Here is a 20,002-nt window from a genome sequence, read left to right as displayed (position 1 = left end):
TTTTCTTAAATGAATTCTTAATCAATTTTCTTAATATTTCTAAACCAATTAAAAATCTCCTAAAATATCTAATAGCTACAAATAAGTACACGTCTCGTCTCTTTTGATTTACTAGCTATAAAATACATAAAAAATCCTTTGCATGCTTTACAACGCATCATATACTTCCTCTCTTTCTTTCAGGCAATTCATCAAACACCACATCCATATATTCTTCAAATATTTACTCTGAATTTTATACCATCAATCAACTCCTAAAAATTCAATAAAAATTACCTAAATTTGCCAATTTACATTTACTTTCAATACACAAATTTTGAGATTCAAATAAAATCGCTAAGACGAATTTTCTTTATAGAAAATTCATATAAATTCCATCTCTCTCTGTTAGTCATTTCCACAAACACCTAGTGGTGTTTGTTATATCACTAATTGCTACCTTAATTTTTTAAAACGTGTCTTGCCTATTTTCACTCAGTGAATTATTTCTAATATTCTACTCAACTATCTTCAGTGAATCCATCCACATTCTCCTATTTTGTTTTCAAATACCAATAATCATAAGACTATTTATTAGCACCATCATTCTAGAATTCCTTATCTCTACTTCCTAACTAAGTAGTTAGAGCTAACTCTAAGAACCAATCCCTGAGGAGATGACCTTAATCGCTGCTATACAAATTTGAGTAAGACTACAAATTCATAAATTTTATTTGGTTGAAGTGAAATTAATAACAATGGCATTAACATCTCATTTTTGCTCCTATCAAGGATATTGGAGAAGGCATTCTCCAATGATCTTAGTTAAGCATTAGTACTAATCAAATGACAGACTAGGGTTGGATGATCAACCATACCCTAAGTTTTTTGAGAGTCTCGCGTGGATGAATGATTAAACATATATGGAAACCAATGACAATAAAGGTTCCATGTGAGAGTTTGAATACTATCAATATCTTTTAAAGCAAGAGGTGTAGCTTGGCGCCCCACGAGCTGGAAACTTAACCTATTGATTTGGTTAAATTGATCCTTAGTCAATTAATCTATATGTTGATATAGTTAATTTATAAGGTTGACTTATAACTGTTATTGGGCCACTAAAGTTATGAAATAGAATGATACATGGGCCTAGAGGGTCACACACATAGGAACCTAGGGGCATTGGAGAATACGTTTTACTTTATGGGTTTTTTGAGAAAAAAACTTAAGTTAAATATAAATAGGGGAAGGGGCACCCCTTTTAAGAAACCATGCCAGCCAGAATCGGAAGGCCTCCTCTATCTGATCCCTTCTCCACTCAACCAAGGAGAGAGTCTTCATGGTGAGAAGATCTTCAAGATTTTCAAGAAGAGTTGGAAAACATTTTCAAGATCTAAAGTAACTAATTAAGCTACTCGATTATTATTTTATTCAATATCTTTTCATAAGATTACTAAACTCAATAGTTTTTCTCCTTGTAGATTTAACACCACTATATAGCATAATAACTTAAAGTATATAAATTTATTTTATGAACTCCCCTAAATCTTGTTTATGAGTAAAAATTATGTGAAGGAAAAATTCATAAGGTATTAATCACTAATAAATGTTTTAATTGTTATTTATTTTCTTTCCTAATTTTTCAAATAATGTTGCTATGTAGAAGAGGCTACATTATTATATATTCAGTACATTAGGAGAGTGTTTTTTGAAAATTTTTAGTATAAAATTGATAACTTTGGGAAGAAAACTATGTACTTGGGAATCAGAAAACTAAGGCCTTGAGTCAAACTCATTAAAATGGAGGATGAAGTTGATAGAACACCATGATCCTATGCATAGAAAATTTAGCATATTGTTGATCCATTTAGGAAGTAGTAAATTTTAAAATAGAAAATGCATTCCTGAATTTTTTTCTAGCTTCCATGGTCTATCTGTTGAGGATCTAAAGTGAAGTTTTCTTTCAACCATGGGTTTAAATTGAGAATCATTTTGAAAATACTGTACTTGATAGAAAATAAAATTACTTATAGAAAATACAGCAGAGAATCGAACCAATGTGAGGATTCATTGAGTGAGGCATATGATAAATAAATGAATTAATCAGGAAATACCTTCAACATGGAAACACATATTGGCCATTTTTGAATAAAATTTATGACATACACACTTAAAGATCTAGAAAGTAGATTGACCTAGCCTGTGGAGGAATTTTTTTGACATGAATGATTATGAATTGGTTGATCTACTTCTGAAGAGAATGATTTTCATCATATGGGGCTCACAATGGTTAAAATTGCGTTCCTAAGAGATGAGATTGAGATTATATGGTGAATACTTTATTAGTTAAAGCAACTAAATTAATGGATGAAATCACCAAAATGATTCAAATTTTCATTAGGAAGCCTAAAATGTCTCATGTACAACTATAGTTGGTCTGTTTAATGTAAGTGAATGCTTTGAACAAGGAGCATCCAATATAATTCATGGAATGCATGAGGAAAATCAAGTTTCAACTCAGAGATCATGCCACCACTTTATCCAATGCCTCAATACTATCAACAGGTACAAGTAACTTATTAACACACTAATGAGTGAATGATGGTGTTCTTCAAATACATTAATGGAGAAGTAGACATGGATGATCCAACAATAACAAGGTGATAGTATGAAAGACATAGATGAGATAAAGAGGGCATACATGTACGTGAAAAGCTTGCAAACCATAGCATGTGACCTTAGTGAGTAGAGGATAACTCACAAAAGGATGATTTCCAACCTTAAGAGTAATCAACTAATAGAAACACTTAATAAGGCGACTATAACCATCATCTAAGATGATATTATTAATTATATCCCTTATTGTTCAAAGTATATCAATGAATGCTGCACACCTAATAGGAATCATAAAAGGATTAGTATTTCAGAAACTATAATTCCGTACTTGTAGACCACATCTGTTAAAAAAATGAAGAGCCCAGTAGAACCAATGAATAGATGTGAAATAGTATTCTCTATTTTCTCTAAATCATTATTGCATTCCATTATCAGTGTAAGCATCATGCAAAAGGCCATATACGAAAAAATTAAATTCAGTGATGTTGAGACCATTTTCATTGAAGTCCATTTATCCGATGGTTCCATTAGACAACCAAATGGGAGATTATGGAATACTATTGTGAGTGAAAATTTTTATTTCTAATAGTAGGACTCCAATTTGGTGATCTAGAGAACATTTTTATTGAACTCCAATTATCCGATGGTTCCATTTTATAACCACATAGGAGATCATGGGAGAAATGGGATATGATTGTGAGTGTAAAATTTTTTATTTCTAATACTAAGACTAATTCGGTGATCTAGAGACCATTTACACTGAACTCCAATTCTCTGATGGTTCCATTAGACAACCACATGGGAGGCTAAGGGATGTTATTATGAGTGTCAAAATTTTTGAGTCTTAGAGTAGGAGTTAATATCAACATCAGTAATGTTTTTGCCCACATGCTCAAAGATAAAATGGCGATTCAGAGGCCATTTTCATTGAAATTCAATAATCCGATGACTCCATTAGACAACCACATAGAGCATTGAATTGTGGCGGAGATGAAGGGGGCCGGAGATTTAATTCAAGCACCATTGATTTGGGCACACCCTTTCTAGCCACAGCCTAAGCCATCACAGGCTGGGAAAAAAAGATTATTGGAACTGAAAGTAGGAGAATACATTGTTTATCATCATGGATTATACGATAACTAAAAATGATGTTGACATAACAACAATAAATGGCATGAGGAAAATCTTCAATTTTTATTGGAGCAAGAAGTCTATTTGAGGTCAAAAGAACGTGTAGCATACTTGTGAGATAACTAAAAATAGTGTAGACATAAAAAAAAATGGCCTGAGGAAAATTTTGAATTTTTATCAGACCAAGAAGTCTATTGGAGAGTCAAAAGAAGTTGTAGCACATGCAGACAATATTATTTGTATGACATGCAGATAACATGCAACTGCCTGCCATTAGGATACTTGGTCATTTACAAGGATCAGATGGATATCACCTATCACTTTTTGACTCATTGAAGTGACACCTTCCTGGTCTAGCTACTTTTCAAAAATGAATATCTAATGACAAAAACTGAAGAGGTAAATAACATTTAACATACACCAGCGCCACATATTTGATATATAACCATTACTTGAGGGAGCTAAAATAACACTACTTAGTACATAAACTAGAATCAGAATTTAATCAACCAAGTACATGGACACGTATTCCCCTATCTTTTGAGGAATAGACACTATGTATAGAAATATTTATCCAAAAATAGAATGACTTGAACAATATGTAAAGAAGACTTTCATAAATTATTTTATCTACTTATTAATATTTATATCATCAAGACTTATTTGATTATTTTCTTTATTTTTTATGTCATGTGCTTCCTGACTTTACGCTGATTAAAAATGGTTTGGAAATATAACTCAATGGGATCTACATGACTTCTTGGATAAATCTTTATAAAGCATGATCCTTCGTCTCAGATAATTCTATTTCTCGAAAAAGTTGGCATTATAAAATCTTGAATATTGTGTATCCAACTGAATACTCACACATTAAAAAAAAATTACGAATCATGGATATGTTTTCCTGAGATGTCTAAAATTTCAGCCATATACGACACCAGGAACCATGATGACGTCTCTGGGAGCATACTTTTTTTGGAATATATTGGATAAATTCTAATATTTTAGCCCTATACAACATCAGGAATGGTGATGACTTCTCTGGGACCATGTTTTCTTAGATTATCATTAGTGTGATCTGGAATTCAATATGTTGGAATGAATTAAGTTTGATTGCATCAAATCTACTGAAATAGGGTAGATAAATTTTATTTAGGAAAATATTGGGGTCTATTTTTTATTTATTCAATATAATAGGTGGTTGAATTATGTTATCTTATTATTTTGTTTTGTTCTTATGTTTTGAATTTCAACGTGTCTTGTCTATTTAGTTTTCTACGTTCCAAATTTATGCATAGACTTATTTGTAATACCTTAGTGGGAAAAAATTAAGGTATAAGTTATGAAAATGGATATTTTAAATGCAAGATGCTGCTATTCCATTTGTCATGGCTATGATATTCTCATTTCCAAGAGCCTCACCCACGACCACACGCATCAATCTTAGACACCAATGTCAAAACTCTAAGAAACTATGGATTCTAAGAAACAATGGGTTAAAATTTCATTTTAAGGTAATGATTTATTCAATAAAACTTGAAATAATTTCCTTACCAAGAATTGATTGAGGGTCCAATCCACGTATAGCAGGTATTGATTTTTCAACTTTTTATTTTAGAAGTGAAATTTATTTTTTAGGATTTTATAATTTTATGATAATTATTTTTAATGAAGATGAAATTAGATTAATTTAAAATAATTTAGAAAACATCAAAAAAATCTATCTATTTGAAAATAAACTATCCAATGTTTCAAGGTTTAGTGCAAAAAAACAATTAAAAACCATGTACAATATTTTTGTTCGGTGCTGTTTGGTTGAACCCGTGATCTGATGGCAGCATTAGAAAGCACCCTCAGAAAAATCATGCTGCATTTGGGGATCACAATGTGTGGTGAGCAGCTGAATTGGGCTGCGGGGTGTGGTGTATTAAAAGCACTAACTTTTCTCATAGAAGGATTTTTTAGTATGGTTTGTGGCATTTGAAAGATATAGATCTTGGTAAAATTTTTGTGTCAAGAAGGTGAATATTTTAAAATAATGCACTAACCTTTTTTCACAATGGTTAGTGCTCAATATGGTGCCCACTAACCTTTTGTCACTAAACCTCAAAACATTGGGTAATTGATTTTCAGATATAAGAGATAATTTTAAATGTTTTATAAATTATTTTAAATTAATATAATTTGAATGAGGATGATTTAAACTAATTTACAAAAAATTCATTTTTGGTTTAATCATAGGGGATTAATCAGATCGTGTGTTTTTCTGTTGCAGATTCACACCCTGACACTGAAGTTAGAAGGCTTCTCGTCCAAAATCAAAGGATAAAATTCTAAATTAATCAAATAAATTTCAACAAATATTGTTATCTTATCTCAATAATGCCTATTATTTGATAAACAAAAATTCTCATGATCTTAAATAACAGTTAACTTGTCCTTATACATCACAGCTCTTTGTATTCCAATCTAAAGACATGAATGTTGCATATGCTTGCGTCGATTTGAATAGTTATTGGTATCTTTCAAACAGATCAACACATTAAGTTTATGTCAAGAAAACAAATCATTTAAAACATGCGAATTTTATCATGTCATCTCATCCCATTTACATCTACTTGTATCAAACTCTGTCACAGATGTCTCATACTTAAAAAATCCTCCAAAGTATGTCAATAAAAACCTGATGCCATGGAATTTTGTGCCTAAGCAACTATGAAACAAAGTTTTAATGCCTAAATGTCATTCAATAAAATTTCCAAATATCTTAAATTTGGGTAAAAACCTTAATCATGCTCACCATCCTTTTTATGGATATCAATCAGAGCAACCTAAAATTTTAACATTATAAGGTCAATAAAATTTTAAGTTTATTAAAATTCATTTCATTAGCAAATTGTTTTTTTCAACCCTCAGATATACAGAATTCTGAAAAGCGGTAGTCATAATTTTCTTACAAAAAGTAGGATATAAGGGCTCCAAGCGTTTAAAGAAGCGTTTATAGACGACAAAAGTCGTGTGATATTTGGAAACATAGAAGATGTAAATGTTATGGCAAAGGCCTGAACTTGGTATTAACGGGAGTTTCTCACTCTCCTCAATATATTTTATTTTCCCTCTCATTATATATGTGATGCCTCTAGCTCAAGTAATTCCTAGGTCTGGGTCTCTCATTGGCCTGTTTTCCACTTTAAACACCTGGGCCACGTCCATTTTTATCCCACCTAGTCTCATATTGCCCATGAGTTGTGATTGCTTTGCTCTGACTCTCAGGGTTCTTGGCAATGGGAGTGTTGTTATGCTTCATAATATCTCTCTATGAGTACACCATTACCTCCTTCGTGAGATAGATCAATTTCTAAAACAAGAAATAATGAAATATACTCCCCTTTGTATCATATTTAATATGGCGTTAGAAGTTGGGGAAAGTAATTTCCATTTTATGAGGACCTCAAAGCCATTAGGGACTTGATTTATCTCAGGACAGTTGTAGTTTTTTTCTTGATCAATGTTTGTCCAGCAGGATTGAGAACCCATCACCTTATCTTCATAGTCATAACTATGATCGTAAAATTGTACCCATGTAGCTTGTAGAGTAACCTTAAATATTCCATCTGGACTTTTTGTTTTCTCAATGAATATCATGAATTTAGTTCTCATTAGATTGTAACCATTTTTTGATGTACCCTGAATGTATTACATCTATCATCGATTCATGGGAGAAGTCTAAGAGTACCAGGACTCATGTGGACACCATTACCCATTGAGCCTTCTAAAGGGAAAATGTAATAATGCATATTTCTTGAGTTTATTAATAAAAATAACTACTTCAGGCCCAACATGGGCCGCCTAACTTCCCACTAAGGGACCATTAAGGGCCCATTAGTGTAGGCCCAGTAGGGCCCATATATTAGGCCCTACTGGGCCTAATATATGTTGGGCCTGACCACAGTCAGGCCCAACTCTCCAACGGCTGAAACCCAGCCGTTGGAGAGTCCAGCTGCTTTAAAAGCAGCTGGACCTCTCTGTTTCAAACAGTTATATATTCAAGATATATGATCAAGAAACAGGAATATTCCTTAGGAATATTCCCTTTCTAACGAGTGAAGTTTTTTCTTCTATAAAAGGGGGCCCAGTTCAGCAATAAAAATGATTCCTTCTTGCCCCAAATTCTTCTCTCTTCTTTTTTCTCTCTCCATTAATCACAGGTATTTAGCTGCATCGTCTTCCTTTAGTCATTCTCCTCCTTTACCAAGGTCAGAAGATCCTTCCTTGACCACTCAATCACCTATGTGTACTTCTCATTACATTTGAGCTAAGATTTATTTTCCTATGCTTTGAGACATGTAAGCCAAAATCAAAACATTGTCTTCCATCCACAATATGTCCTTGGTATCTTTGGTCAATAGATCTCTTACAGGACTGTGATATGAATCAACTTCATTGACTTTCTAGTATAATACCATTCAGGGATTCATATGGATCTGTTTAAGGAACTCTTTCTCTAATGAGCACCCACTGCCTATCCTTAGTGTCAACCATACTTATTGTATATGTAGGATCATAAAGTTATATTCAATCCATATAACTCGATGTCCATCTCACCTATGCATCGAATCAAAATTTTCATAATACGTGACACGTATTCTGAAAACCTAATAATGAATAATGGATCTCATCATAATTTAATATGTCATTGCACATATTTATAAAATTCATAGTAAACATCATGTTAATAAAAGTTTATTTTAATCAATAAAAGTTTCTTTTAATGAACGTAAACAAAACCTTATGGTGTGATTAGCTTGATGGTTACATAATATCCATCAAAATTGTTGGTGATACGGAATGACCTTCTCATAGAGATCTCATGAATGTGAACAAATGAATGGAATTTCCATTCACTTGTAAGGAGAAGTGACTATCCCATACACAAGCATCAATAATATTAATGAATTCATTGGTGGCGCTTAGGCTTTTCAATTCTTAGATAAAGGAAATTCCACTCATTTTGATAAATTTCATCTGCCATATTGAGTTTGATGATAACATTTAAGTTGAGTATGCGGTAATCAAATGGTTAAATACTTGCATTCGATAATATAATTAAGGGTTGGGGAGAAGCCTGATTTCATTTTTGATATATTTATTGGTAGGCTTTTGGTTAATTTCCTTGGGAGGGGTCCTTTTTATTGGGTTTGATGCTTTCGTTCGTCCATGGAAATCACGTTTCCATGGATGCGGAAGCATGGTCGATCGCTTCTCAATCGATCTTTAAAAAAAAAAATTGAAAGTACCTTTTGGGGAACTCGTTCCACCCTTGACTTTGCCGCTATGAGATCGTTCTGAAGCCGTTCACGCGTTCGGCCTCTAGAAGTATCCACGCGTTCACTCAGTGCTTGGATCTCCACTTCTTCTTCTTCAACTCTTCTTGAAAATCTAGAAGATCTCCTCATCATGAAGACAGTCTTCCTTAGATGAGTGGAGAAGAGAGAGGAGAAGGGGAGAGGCTCTTAAATTAGGCTTACATGGGTGCTTCAAATAAGACCCCTTTCCCTCTTTATACTTCACTTGAGGTTTTTCTCAAAAACCCTCCAAAGTAAAATATATCCACCAATGCCTTATGACCTTGTGCGTGTGACCCTTTAGGCCCATGTATCGTTCTAGATTATAACTTTAATGGCCCAATAATATTTATTTACCAACCTTGTTAATTAACTATATCAACATATGGATCGATTTAACCCAATCGATAAATTATGTTTCTAGCCCGTGGGGTGCCAAGCTACACCTCGTTTTCTAGAAGATACCGAGTAGTCTCGAACTCTCTCATGGAACCTTTACCATCATCGGTTAATGTATATGTATAATCCATCATCGGCGCGAGACTCTTGAACGACTTTGGGTATGGCTTATCGTCAAACCCTAATGCGTCATTCGCTTAGTACTAATGCGTAACATATATCATTGGAGAATGCCTTCTCCAATATCCTCACTATCCTGGCTAGGGATTTTTTTGCATCGTCTTCTCGGGTCAATTTCCTCTTACACCAAGGGCGGATGGTCCCATCTTGACCACTCAATCATCTACGTAAACTCCTTACTAAATCTGATTTATTACTTATTTGAATCCCATGATTAGAGACTCATAAGTCATAGTCAAAACATAGTCATCCACTCACGAGACGTCTTTGGTGTATCAGGTCAGTGGATCACTTATACAACCGTGACTTGAATCAACCTGATTGACGTTTAGGTAAAATACCATTCAAGGATTCGTACGGATCAATTCAGTGAACTCTTTTTCCAAAGAGCACCCATCATCTGTCCTTTGTGTCGCCACACTAATAGCTTACAAGATTAGCTATACTTATCGTATAAGTAAGATCAACTAGTGCTATTATATTCAGATAATTCAATGTCCGTCTTGACTATCCGTCAAATATGAATATTAAGAATATATATTTAAAAACTAGTAATCATTGTATTATGATCTCATCATAATTCACTAAGTCATTGCATGTATTCATGGACTTCATTATAAACATCACACGGAATAATAATGAATGCAAATATTTTATTCAATGAACTTAAATAAATATGGAAGTGTGATAGGCTTGACGGCCACATAATATCCATCACTTTTCTGGCATACTCATCACGTTTGATCATCCCAACAACTATTGACAATAGATTCTACAAAGATAAAAAATCAATAATATCATTAAATGAGACTCTTAAGAAGCTTGATTTTACTTTTCATATTATTTTTGTGACATATTTGGTTAATTTTCTTTGGGGGGGGGGAGGGTATTTCAAGCGTGGCGATCACACTGGGTTGGCTCAAAACCTCCCAACAGTGAATTCTACAAAGGTTCCAGTAGTTGCACATTTAAATATGGGAATACCAGTTTTTCTTGGATTTTCAAATATTGGAAAAGGGGCATTTTTGGCCAAGTGATCAGTGGCCAACATTTATATTCGATGGTATATTTAATTAAGATTCAGGTTGAATTTTGTTTTTTATTTTTGATATTTTTTTCTGGAAAGATGGCCCTTCTGGGCCGGGTGGGCCGGCCTGTTTAACACACGAGTAGGGTGAGAAATAGACAGAGACAGATCCGACTTAAAAAAAAAACTAAAAAAGTCGTTCTTTCTTCGGCGCAAGACGAATGAATGCTCTTTGAAGGTGGAAGCGGGGGAGGGGGGGAACGAGTCGGAGCTTCCTAGTTCCTACTTAGGTCTTCGTCTTCGCCGTCTTCTTCTTGTTCTTCTTCTTGTTATTGTTCTTGTTATTGTTCTTGTTTTTGTTGTTGTTGTTGTTCTTCTTCTCATTCAGTTAGGTTTTACAGCGGCCAGATCTCCTGCCACGCCCCATGGTTGATTGTGATCCTGAAGCTTGGGACATCGTACTCTGAAGCGGCCCGAATTGTTTGATTCCCCGTCTTCTGTACTCTGTGCCCTCGGTCGTTCATTGAGGATGAACAACGGCGACGCCTCTAGGGTTTTGATTCCGACCTCTGAGAGGAAGATTATCCAGGACATAAGGGAGATCGCGGGGAACCATGGTGATGATGAGATTTACGCAATGCTCCAGGAGTGCAATATGGATCCCAACGAAGCAGCGCAGAAGCTCCTTTTTCTAGGTTTCTCGGCTGATCTCTGATCCTTGCGAAGTCGAGTTCTTGTTTTCGTTCTTCGCCCTATTTTCGCTTTTGCCGCAGTGGGTTAGCCATCTTTTGGTGCGCACGTTCAATTTTCTGTTTTTGGGTGTTTTTTGTTGAGTTTGATAGATTATTCATTGGCTGAGAGATGTCGATTCTTTGAGCGCCCTCTTGTTCAGTCTCTGACTTCAAACCCGCAAATTGGTTCTTGTAATAACTTCTGTTTTGGGATTTCAAAAAAAAAAAAACTTCTGCTTTGCCCCCTTGTTTAGTCGGCCGAGTGCAATGAGTCCATCTCATTCAAAATGACATTTTTGTATTGATTCCCCGTTCAAACTTCCCGATTTCTGATAAGAAAAGATCGATTCTTATCAGTTCTCTGTTTGCACTGATATATGTGGTTGAATATGGTGATAGTTATGTTCGTTAACGCAGATCCTTAATCCTTAGATCCGGTACCTGATTCTCGAGGTTTTGACGATTGTTTGTTGATTTGATTTGCAAATCCCTTTCCTCTCTCGTTTATGCGAGTAACATAGCGGTGACGTCACGACTGTCTTATTTAAATCCCTGCGAGTTATATCCAACTGCTGATTTCTGTGTCACTTAATACTTGTTTGCCGAAATCATGTCCTCAGGATTTCCCTCTTTGATATCCGGTGGCTATTTGAATCATATTGATCCTTCGTATTTTATTTTAGTTTTGTTGTAATTGGATGAACTGTAGTCTGCTATCTCTTTCCTTTTCTGTCATTCTTGTCTCATTAGAGTCCAAATGTTCGTGAAAACTTGGCTTTTAAAATTCGTACCGGTCATCTTTTTGATAATACTTTCTAATTTATGCTACTCTTCTGCTTCCTCGCCTTTTGCATTGATTATTAGTGTGACGCAGTATCGTTTTTTGTTATTCGCGATTTTGCAGACACTTTTCACGAGGTGAAGAGGAAGCGTGAGAGGAAAAAAGAGGTGGTGCTCTCTTGTCTTCAACTGTTAATCTCAATTTTTTTCTCACCCTACATTTAATTTAGGCCAACTCGTTGAGAGTTATTATTTATCACAACGGAGGTCTGAATTCTGCGGTGAATGCAATATAGTCTATCCCTCACATAAAAATATTGACTATGATGTGTTCTACGACACCGATTCCTTTTTGTTTAGTTAATTATTTCGACAGAATCAGGAACTATCAATTTCTCGACTGAACTAAGATAGAGAACTCTGCGTTGGATTGGATACTCAAGAAAAATAATCGTGATTCTCAATTTGTTGAATTACTGAATTGATTAGAACAGCAATCCGGTTGCATTATTCGCTTAGCTTTCTTCATTACTTGTTGACTGGTGTATCTTTCGTTGGACCTCTTTTGTTGCCCCTATTTCATATTTATGAGACAACCTTTCATTATCTCCATATTTATTAGAGTTTTTCTGTGCTAAAAAAAGTGCAAGCAAAGAAGATGAAACCGCTCCGCAGTCGAGAACTTTCAACGCCAAAAACAACGTTGTTTCTTCCATTAACCTGTCAATTTTCCAGTTAGGTGGCATTCATTAATGAACTTTGAAAGGAGGCCGTTATCTTGAGATTTAATTCTGATATGATTTTGAATAATCTGCTTCATTTTTGTGACTATTCCCATTATTTTCTTCATTGCGTTTGTTTCTGAGTTTGAGGTCACATAGATAGTAAACTTCTAAATCATTGGTTTTTCTTAATCCCCAAACTTTCTTCTTTGTTCCTTGAGACGGACTGGCCAGGTGATAGTCTAAGGCTTTATAAGAAATCAATCTCTTAATTTAGAAACTTTGCTTAGGTTGGTGTACTAGTGTGTAACAAGCCGTCTTACAGGATTGGATTAATGGCGCCACATGTTAGTCCATCAATTTTAATCGAGGGATGAGCATTTTCATTTATTTTGTACGATTATTTCTGGCCTATTATCTGGCGTCTCTCTGTTTCTCTTTCAGCCAAACTTACCTTTTCTGATGATAGAAGTATTTATGAGATCTATTATTTTTATTTTCTCCTCTAAACATTCATTTTTTCAGCAGAGTGCTATCAACAAGGAGCCGCATGACAGTCAGTGGAGGTCCAGTTTGCAAGGTCGTGGGAGTAGAGGCCGCGGAGGTTACAACACCCGCTACCAGTCTTACGGTATATTTCTCCCATTTAATTTATTTTGTTTAAATATATGGTTTGCCATGATTGTTTATGCAAATTTAGATGGCATAATGATGAGATTGCATCTTATATTTCATTTTAGTAGAAACTCAGTTTCATGTCTACTTATAAGATTCGTTGATCATCTCAATTGTAGTGTTCATAGACGTTTCTTGAGGCTATCTGCCTTTGTGGTACTCCGAAGTTCTTTAATGTTTTTTTATTATTTCACAGATGCTGGCGGAGCTAACCCTGCAAAGAGAGATGTGGCCAACCGAGGAACTGAGAAAGGTGTTGATGTTAGATATCAGGAGAACGCTAATATATTAGACAGTCAAGTATCCCGGTATGTGTCACCTTTTCTGTCATTCTGTTTTTTTAAAAACATTTTTTCTGTCATTCTTTACCCAGAAAGTACTGACTTCTGTGCCATCAGCATATAAATACCCTGTCATATGATTTCTTTCAAAGAAAAATATCCTGTCATATGATGCGTCCACGAAGTCAACTAGTGTTTTCCTTTTTTGCCTGAATGCCTGTAATCTTCGTCCCTGTGGCTTTTTTCAATGCGTCTATTTTTCACTGTTCTGGATAATAAATCATGGATGATACGACTTATAAAATCAACTAAAAATATCAGCATTCTACACCATAGTTTCATAATAGAAAATTATGTATCCACAGAAGTCATATACATAAAATTCACACCTTGGAAACCTTGAAAGGAGCTAAAATTCTGTGAAATCTTCATATAAATATTCTGTCACATGATGTCCATTGAAGTCAACTAGTATTTTCTCTTTTTCTCTGAATGCCAGAAATATCAGCATTGATTTCTTTTGAAAAAAAATTCTACGCCATTGGTCTAATGTTTCAGTTAGGAAATTTCCTGGTCAAATGTGTTTAAATATGTAAGAATTTGAACGTAATTTTATATTAATAAGTTGCCATAAAGAGTTGACAATTTTCCTGCCTCTTTTTTCACGAGTGATGGTGATAACATGATTCATAAAGATTAAATCCTAGTAAATTATAATTTCTGCGAATGCTGCTGCCTTAGACTTATTTTATGTAGCTAATAAATTTATGGTAATTTTTTTTGTCAGCCCGGACTTTGAGGTCAATGATCCGTCAAAAGAGGAGTCCCTTAGCTCTCCGGGGGATGCTATACCTCAGATATCACGTGAGGAGATATCTCCATCCTCTGAACACCATACTGTCGAAGACAGTGCCGTATGTCATTCTGAAATTAATTCCCGAAGCTCGACATTTCTAGAAGCTCCAGCTTCTGTCATATCTGAATTTGATGCCGGTGCTCCTAATGATGCCAAACAATTTGAAGTTGGAACCAAAGAAACGAATGAGTATCCGAGGGGTAGTGGTTTCCCTTCAGAATCAGCTAATATTTCCGCAGGTGCTCAGAGGAAAGAACAGAAGTTTATACTGTCGTCTGCAAATAAGACGGTGTCTGCTGCAGGAGGCAGGTCTCAACAAGCAGTTGGTCACCAGAAAGGTGATATGGCGAACTTTCATCTTGTTTCATCTTATTGGTAATTTTAACGTTTTCTTACGGGGGTAACTGTGCACGTGAGGAATCAGATTTCATTATGTTCTTAACTTTTGATCTGCTGTTCATAATTGAATGATAAAAAAATTCTTTCCACTCAATAATATCGAATTTTATTGACCATATTTATTCTGTTTTTTTTCTATATCTAGATGGCTGATCGGTAGCTGCTAAACGTATAATACCTTCAACAAAGTGTCATTTACAATAATATAAAATATCCTAGGAAGGGATGCGTGTTATCTGCATTTCTACTCTCTGTTGGTTGATGCTTGATTGATATAATGCGATAAATTTTTATATACCAACCTATTGTTTTCTTTTTCGTTCTGAGAATATACTTGGCATGATTTTCTTGCATAGCATTGTTGAGCATATCCCCTTTCCCTCTGAGGGGTGCTTGATATTTCTCTGTGGTTTTGAAACTTTGTGCTACCTGTCATTTAAAGCGCAACGTTAATTTTTGTCATCAAACCTTTTGAATTTTATTTTCAGGATTTGCTCCTAACATGGAGTGGAAGCCAAAGCCCGCAAAGCAAGCACCAACTTCAGTCTCGGTTGCAAGTGACACAAATGAAATATCTTGCACTATAGTTGAAGAAGATGTCAGGGCTGTAACTCCAGAAAGTTCTGTAAACTCCAACCTTCCTGCTTCTAAGCTTCAGCAGAAGCTAGAGGACCTACACGTCTCAGAGCGTCAGCACGTTATCATCCCTGATCACCTTCAAGTCCCAGAAGCTCAGAGAAGTGGACTAAGTTTTGGTAGCTTTGATGCCAGCTTTGCTGTTGAAACCAGGTCAACTTTGGTCAATGGTTCCTCCAATGACAGAAGCTCAACATTTTTGAGCGACTCGTTTCAGACGTCAAGTAATGATGCCGGATCAACCTTGAGGTGATTATCACTATTTTTATGCCTTGCTAGAAATATGATTTTGATTACAACCCCTCCCGTTTTGTATAAACCCCATTGATATGATTATCTTTTGAATGCTGATTGAAATTTCTCATGTATCTCAGTGAACACAGTGCATCATCGTCATCGCAGCAAGAAAATCTTGACCATTCCCCAAAGAAGTCGGAGATTCTGTCATCTAAGGAGGCCGAGACACCATCAGACGGTCCGACTATGCCAGAGCAAGAAGAATTGAGGCATGAAGCCGTTCTTTCCCTGGAAAGTTCTCAGGTTTCGAGAATGCACACTCCTCCGCTTTATTCAGCGTTTGGTCTGGTGCCACCTGTTCTTGGTGGCCAGTTTGCGTCTTTTGAGGGCTCCGAGACTCAGAACCGCGAATCCTCTGCAGTTGCTGGCTTTATCGTAAGTACTTCAACTCTCCTTTCTTTGCTTTTTTCTCAAGTTAGCATTCTCATCCGTGCCTTAAGCTAACTCAAGTTAGCTTGGGTTAAAAAATGTAGTTTTACCCCAAGATAAAGCAGGAAAGAAAAGGGAATGATGCAAAGCTGAGCTTTTACCTCATTCTGTTCCATAAAATCCATGCTGACTGTAGGAATCGATGTAAAACTTCTCACTTTTCTGAACTAAATGTACAATTAGTATTTGATTGGAAAAGCCAACGAAAGTTCAAACGAAACGGTTATAGATGTCATGTATTGTCCTGGGTACGGGTTTCATCTACTTATAATAACAATCCTGTTTCTACTACAATTACTATCATTTTTCGTCTTATTTTACAAACTCTGATATTTTGTACAAACTCTGTTCAGCAGCCTTTCGATCCTTCCGCAAATTATTATACCCAAATTTACCAACCGGGTGCTGATGGGGACGGTCGTTTTTCTCCGTATCTTGCACCAGCCGTCAGTAACTACGGGGGGAATACTGCCATAATGCCACCATATAACACCCAGCTAGTTCAGGAGGTACACCATTCAGCTTCATCTTTTTTACTTTAATTATTTCCTTAATACTTTAGGAAGTACCGCTGCTACTATTTGTGCCGCTTTTAAATTGGAAACAAATTATTCTGTTCTCATAGACTATGGGAACGTTTTCGCAAAGTTCATCGATAGTTTTTAGTTTCACTTGGCTAGCCCTCGATCCATTCACTTAGTGGACTGATTGATCACTACACGAATCTCTCAGTTGGTTCGGGTTGTCAGAGTCCGACCAATCTTATCATCAATCTGGTCCCCAATTGTGGATAAGATATGTTTGACACGGCTATTGATTAAGTGATACCAGATCTGATACCAGGATTTTTGAAGTTAGATCATTTCATTTTTATATTATGCAAGTTTCTCAGGAGTTCTCTTTCTCTCATCATCAGGGCGTCAGCTCGCCTATGTTAGACACCACCATCAATGCCTCTGCTGCCCAAGCTAGTGGAGCAATGCTCACGTCAGCCGGCATCGGCCAGCAGCCCCTTCCTTCTTATCGTCAGCCTGGAGTACACATGCCGCAGTACTCCCCCAACTACATGCCGTATGGCCATTATTACTCCCCATTCTACGTTCCCACTCCCATTCATCCCTTCTTTAGTGGCACACACTTTGCCCAGCAGCCCCTTCCCAGTGGCCTGTACACGCCGCCCCCTGTTGCTGTCACTGCTGCCACTGCCGCAGCTGCTGCTGCTACCATGAAGTATTCCCAGTACAAGAGTGGGACGGGCGGCAGCAGTCCTCTCCCTTCGTCGCAGCCGAGCAGTGGCGGTTACAGCTCTGGTCAACCCCGCCACAGCAACCCGTCAACGGTCAATGATGACCCCTCTGCTGCTCAATACAAGGATAGCAATGTCTACATCACTGGGCAGCAGGTCAGTCTCTATCTTTTTTTCGTTTTGTGCTCTCTCCCCTTGTCTCCATGTCTATTTTCATTTCTAATTTTGTCGTTATACACTATTTGTTTATTCTAATCTCTTTTCGTGATTTGTTCCTATCGCCATCTCTTCATCGAGCTCTGTCATCAATATGTCCATCTCTGTCTCTATCTTTACCTCTGACTATATATATGAATTACTTCCTCTTTCTTATTTCTATCTACATTTCTACGATCTCTGACCGCTTATCTCTATCGTCATCTCCTCATCTTCATCACTATCTCTCTCTCTCTCTCTCTTATCTCTATTATCTTATCTCTATCTCTATCTCCGATTCTATCAACATCTGGCCAGTTCCATCTCCATCTTTACCTACCCTGCTGCCGTCACCATTGATCTCTGGCTTCTCTCTGTGGGCACCTTACACAGAATGAAGGCGGTGCAGTGTGGATCTCTGGCGCTGGGAGAGAGCTTGCTGGCCTCCAGACGGGATCTTTCTACAATATGCCCCCCGCCCAGTCAGTCAACGCCTTCCCTGGTCTCTACCATCCCTCCCAGTCACTGGCCCAGCCGGTCAACCCCTTGCTCCAGCCCCCGTTGACCCTCCCTGCCTCGACCCCAGAACTGGCGCCGCCGGCTGCAGCTGCCTACCAGCCATCCCAGCGAGCCCAGATGAACTGGGCGGTCAACTACTGAATCGCATACGTCATCAGCCTCATCCAGATTCGATGGAAAGACGTTGACTTGGCGGCACGCAGAGTGTAAATATCTTCTCTTTATGGTAGACGGACAGTCAATGCAGCAGCGACAGCTCAGCCAGGTGCGAGTACTCTGCTTTCTTCTCTCTCTCTCTCTCCACATTTGCCAGCTTCCTCTTTAGATGCTTGTTTTTCTCTCTCTATATCTTTCTGTCTCTTCATTTTGGGTTGGGAGGTCAACGGTGCTTTTGTCTTGTCGTTTGTTATTGGGCTTTATTCTTTCTTCTTGACGTGTAAAATCAATTTTGGGTGGCTCAGACCGAACTGTGTAGTGGTCCTATTTCCTTAGTGATCTTATATTTCATTTCAAGAATGACCTGGCTCGGTTAGTCGACAGCTCAATTTTTGTAGTTCCAACAGTCCCTGATCTGTGATGCCTGAGCTCCCCCCTCCACACGACCACTTGGAAGTCTACCTGCCTCTTGACCCGACTAATTAGTTAATCCGAGTGACTATTTAATCAATTGTGTATGGTGACCTAATATTATAGTTAAAAACATGGTTTTATGTTGAGGTTGTTTTGAATATTTAGATGCAGAGTCGCAATGATCTATGTTTATGTGTACTGTAGAAGTAATTAATATTAAGTCAATTGTTGGCAGCCGAAGACTTGGCGAAGAAAGGGTTGAATTTGGCATTTCCGATTAAATTATCACTTTTTGGATTTCTAATCTTCATTTATCTGAATGTCTATGTGAGGAAGGGGATAGAGGATAAGGATTAAACATTGGTTTTTATCCAGATTGAGGGACAGAGCTCTTCTAGCTCACATCCTCACTCACCGGATACCCATGTTTAAAAACTAAGTACTATCAAGGATGACCAATTGGCTTGTTATCCTACCAAGGATGACCAATTGATTGTTGCACTTAGTTTGAAATACCCTTGCCTTCAACTACATCCAAAAGTGTGATTATTGGATCACGTGTCATGGTTGTAGTTCATGCGTTGACTCCTCTAATCTTCACAGCCACAGTCACCTTCACCTTCATTGCTCAGGTCTCCAAAATTGCAAGGAGAATGTCTCCTTCCTTTTTGCAAAACCTCTATGGGCCTTTTCCTCTAGATCTTAGAGAAGCTCCTTGTTACACAAGGTGTGGACAATAATGATATATTGAGGACTTGAAATCGGTATTCTGGTTTCTACAGTGTCTATCAACAACCCCGAAGTATATTAAAGTGCTATGAACAATTAGAGTGAAGTTGTTCAAGTTCATTGATCATTGCACAGATGCAAGAAGCAAATTTAATATTCAATGCGACTTATGTACTTTTGTTCAGTGGTAAACCTACATTTAGGTTTCTCAAATGATTATAATGAATATAATGTATTACAACTCTGAACTGATCTCCCAA

General features: G+C 36.7%; 1 protein-coding gene across 3 annotated transcripts; it reads left to right on the top strand.

Annotated features, from left to right (window-relative positions):
• The first annotated feature begins 10,840 nt into the window (after positions 1-10,840).
• On the top strand, positions 10,841-18,959 carry LOC144712815 (flocculation protein (DUF1296)). Of its 3 annotated transcripts, none has more exons than XM_078587146.1 (11): positions 10,841-10,967; positions 11,079-11,372; positions 12,313-12,356; positions 13,439-13,541; positions 13,782-13,893; positions 14,654-15,060; positions 15,610-16,006; positions 16,132-16,429; positions 16,837-16,992; positions 17,400-17,885; positions 18,318-18,959. In XM_078587146.1, exons 2-11 carry the CDS (start codon positions 11,207-11,209, stop codon positions 18,582-18,584), a joined length of 2,436 nt encoding a protein of 811 aa, XP_078443272.1. In that variant the 5' UTR covers positions 10,841-10,967; positions 11,079-11,206; the 3' UTR covers positions 18,585-18,959. The 3 variants fall into 3 exon arrangements, with proteins under 3 accessions (XP_078443272.1, XP_078443273.1, XP_078443271.1); XM_078587147.1 differs by having other exon boundaries at positions 13,436-13,541; positions 16,840-16,992; XM_078587145.1 differs by having other exon boundaries at positions 13,436-13,541.
• Positions 18,960-20,002: the final 1,043 nt, after the last annotated feature.

This window comes from Wolffia australiana, chromosome 15 (genome assembly GCF_029677425.1).
Source record: "Wolffia australiana isolate 7733 chromosome 15, ASM2967742v1".
Lineage (NCBI taxonomy): Eukaryota > Viridiplantae > Streptophyta > Magnoliopsida > Alismatales > Araceae > Wolffia > Wolffia australiana.
Note: the sequence above shows the minus strand (reverse complement) of the source record. Positions and strands in the feature narration are given on the sequence as shown.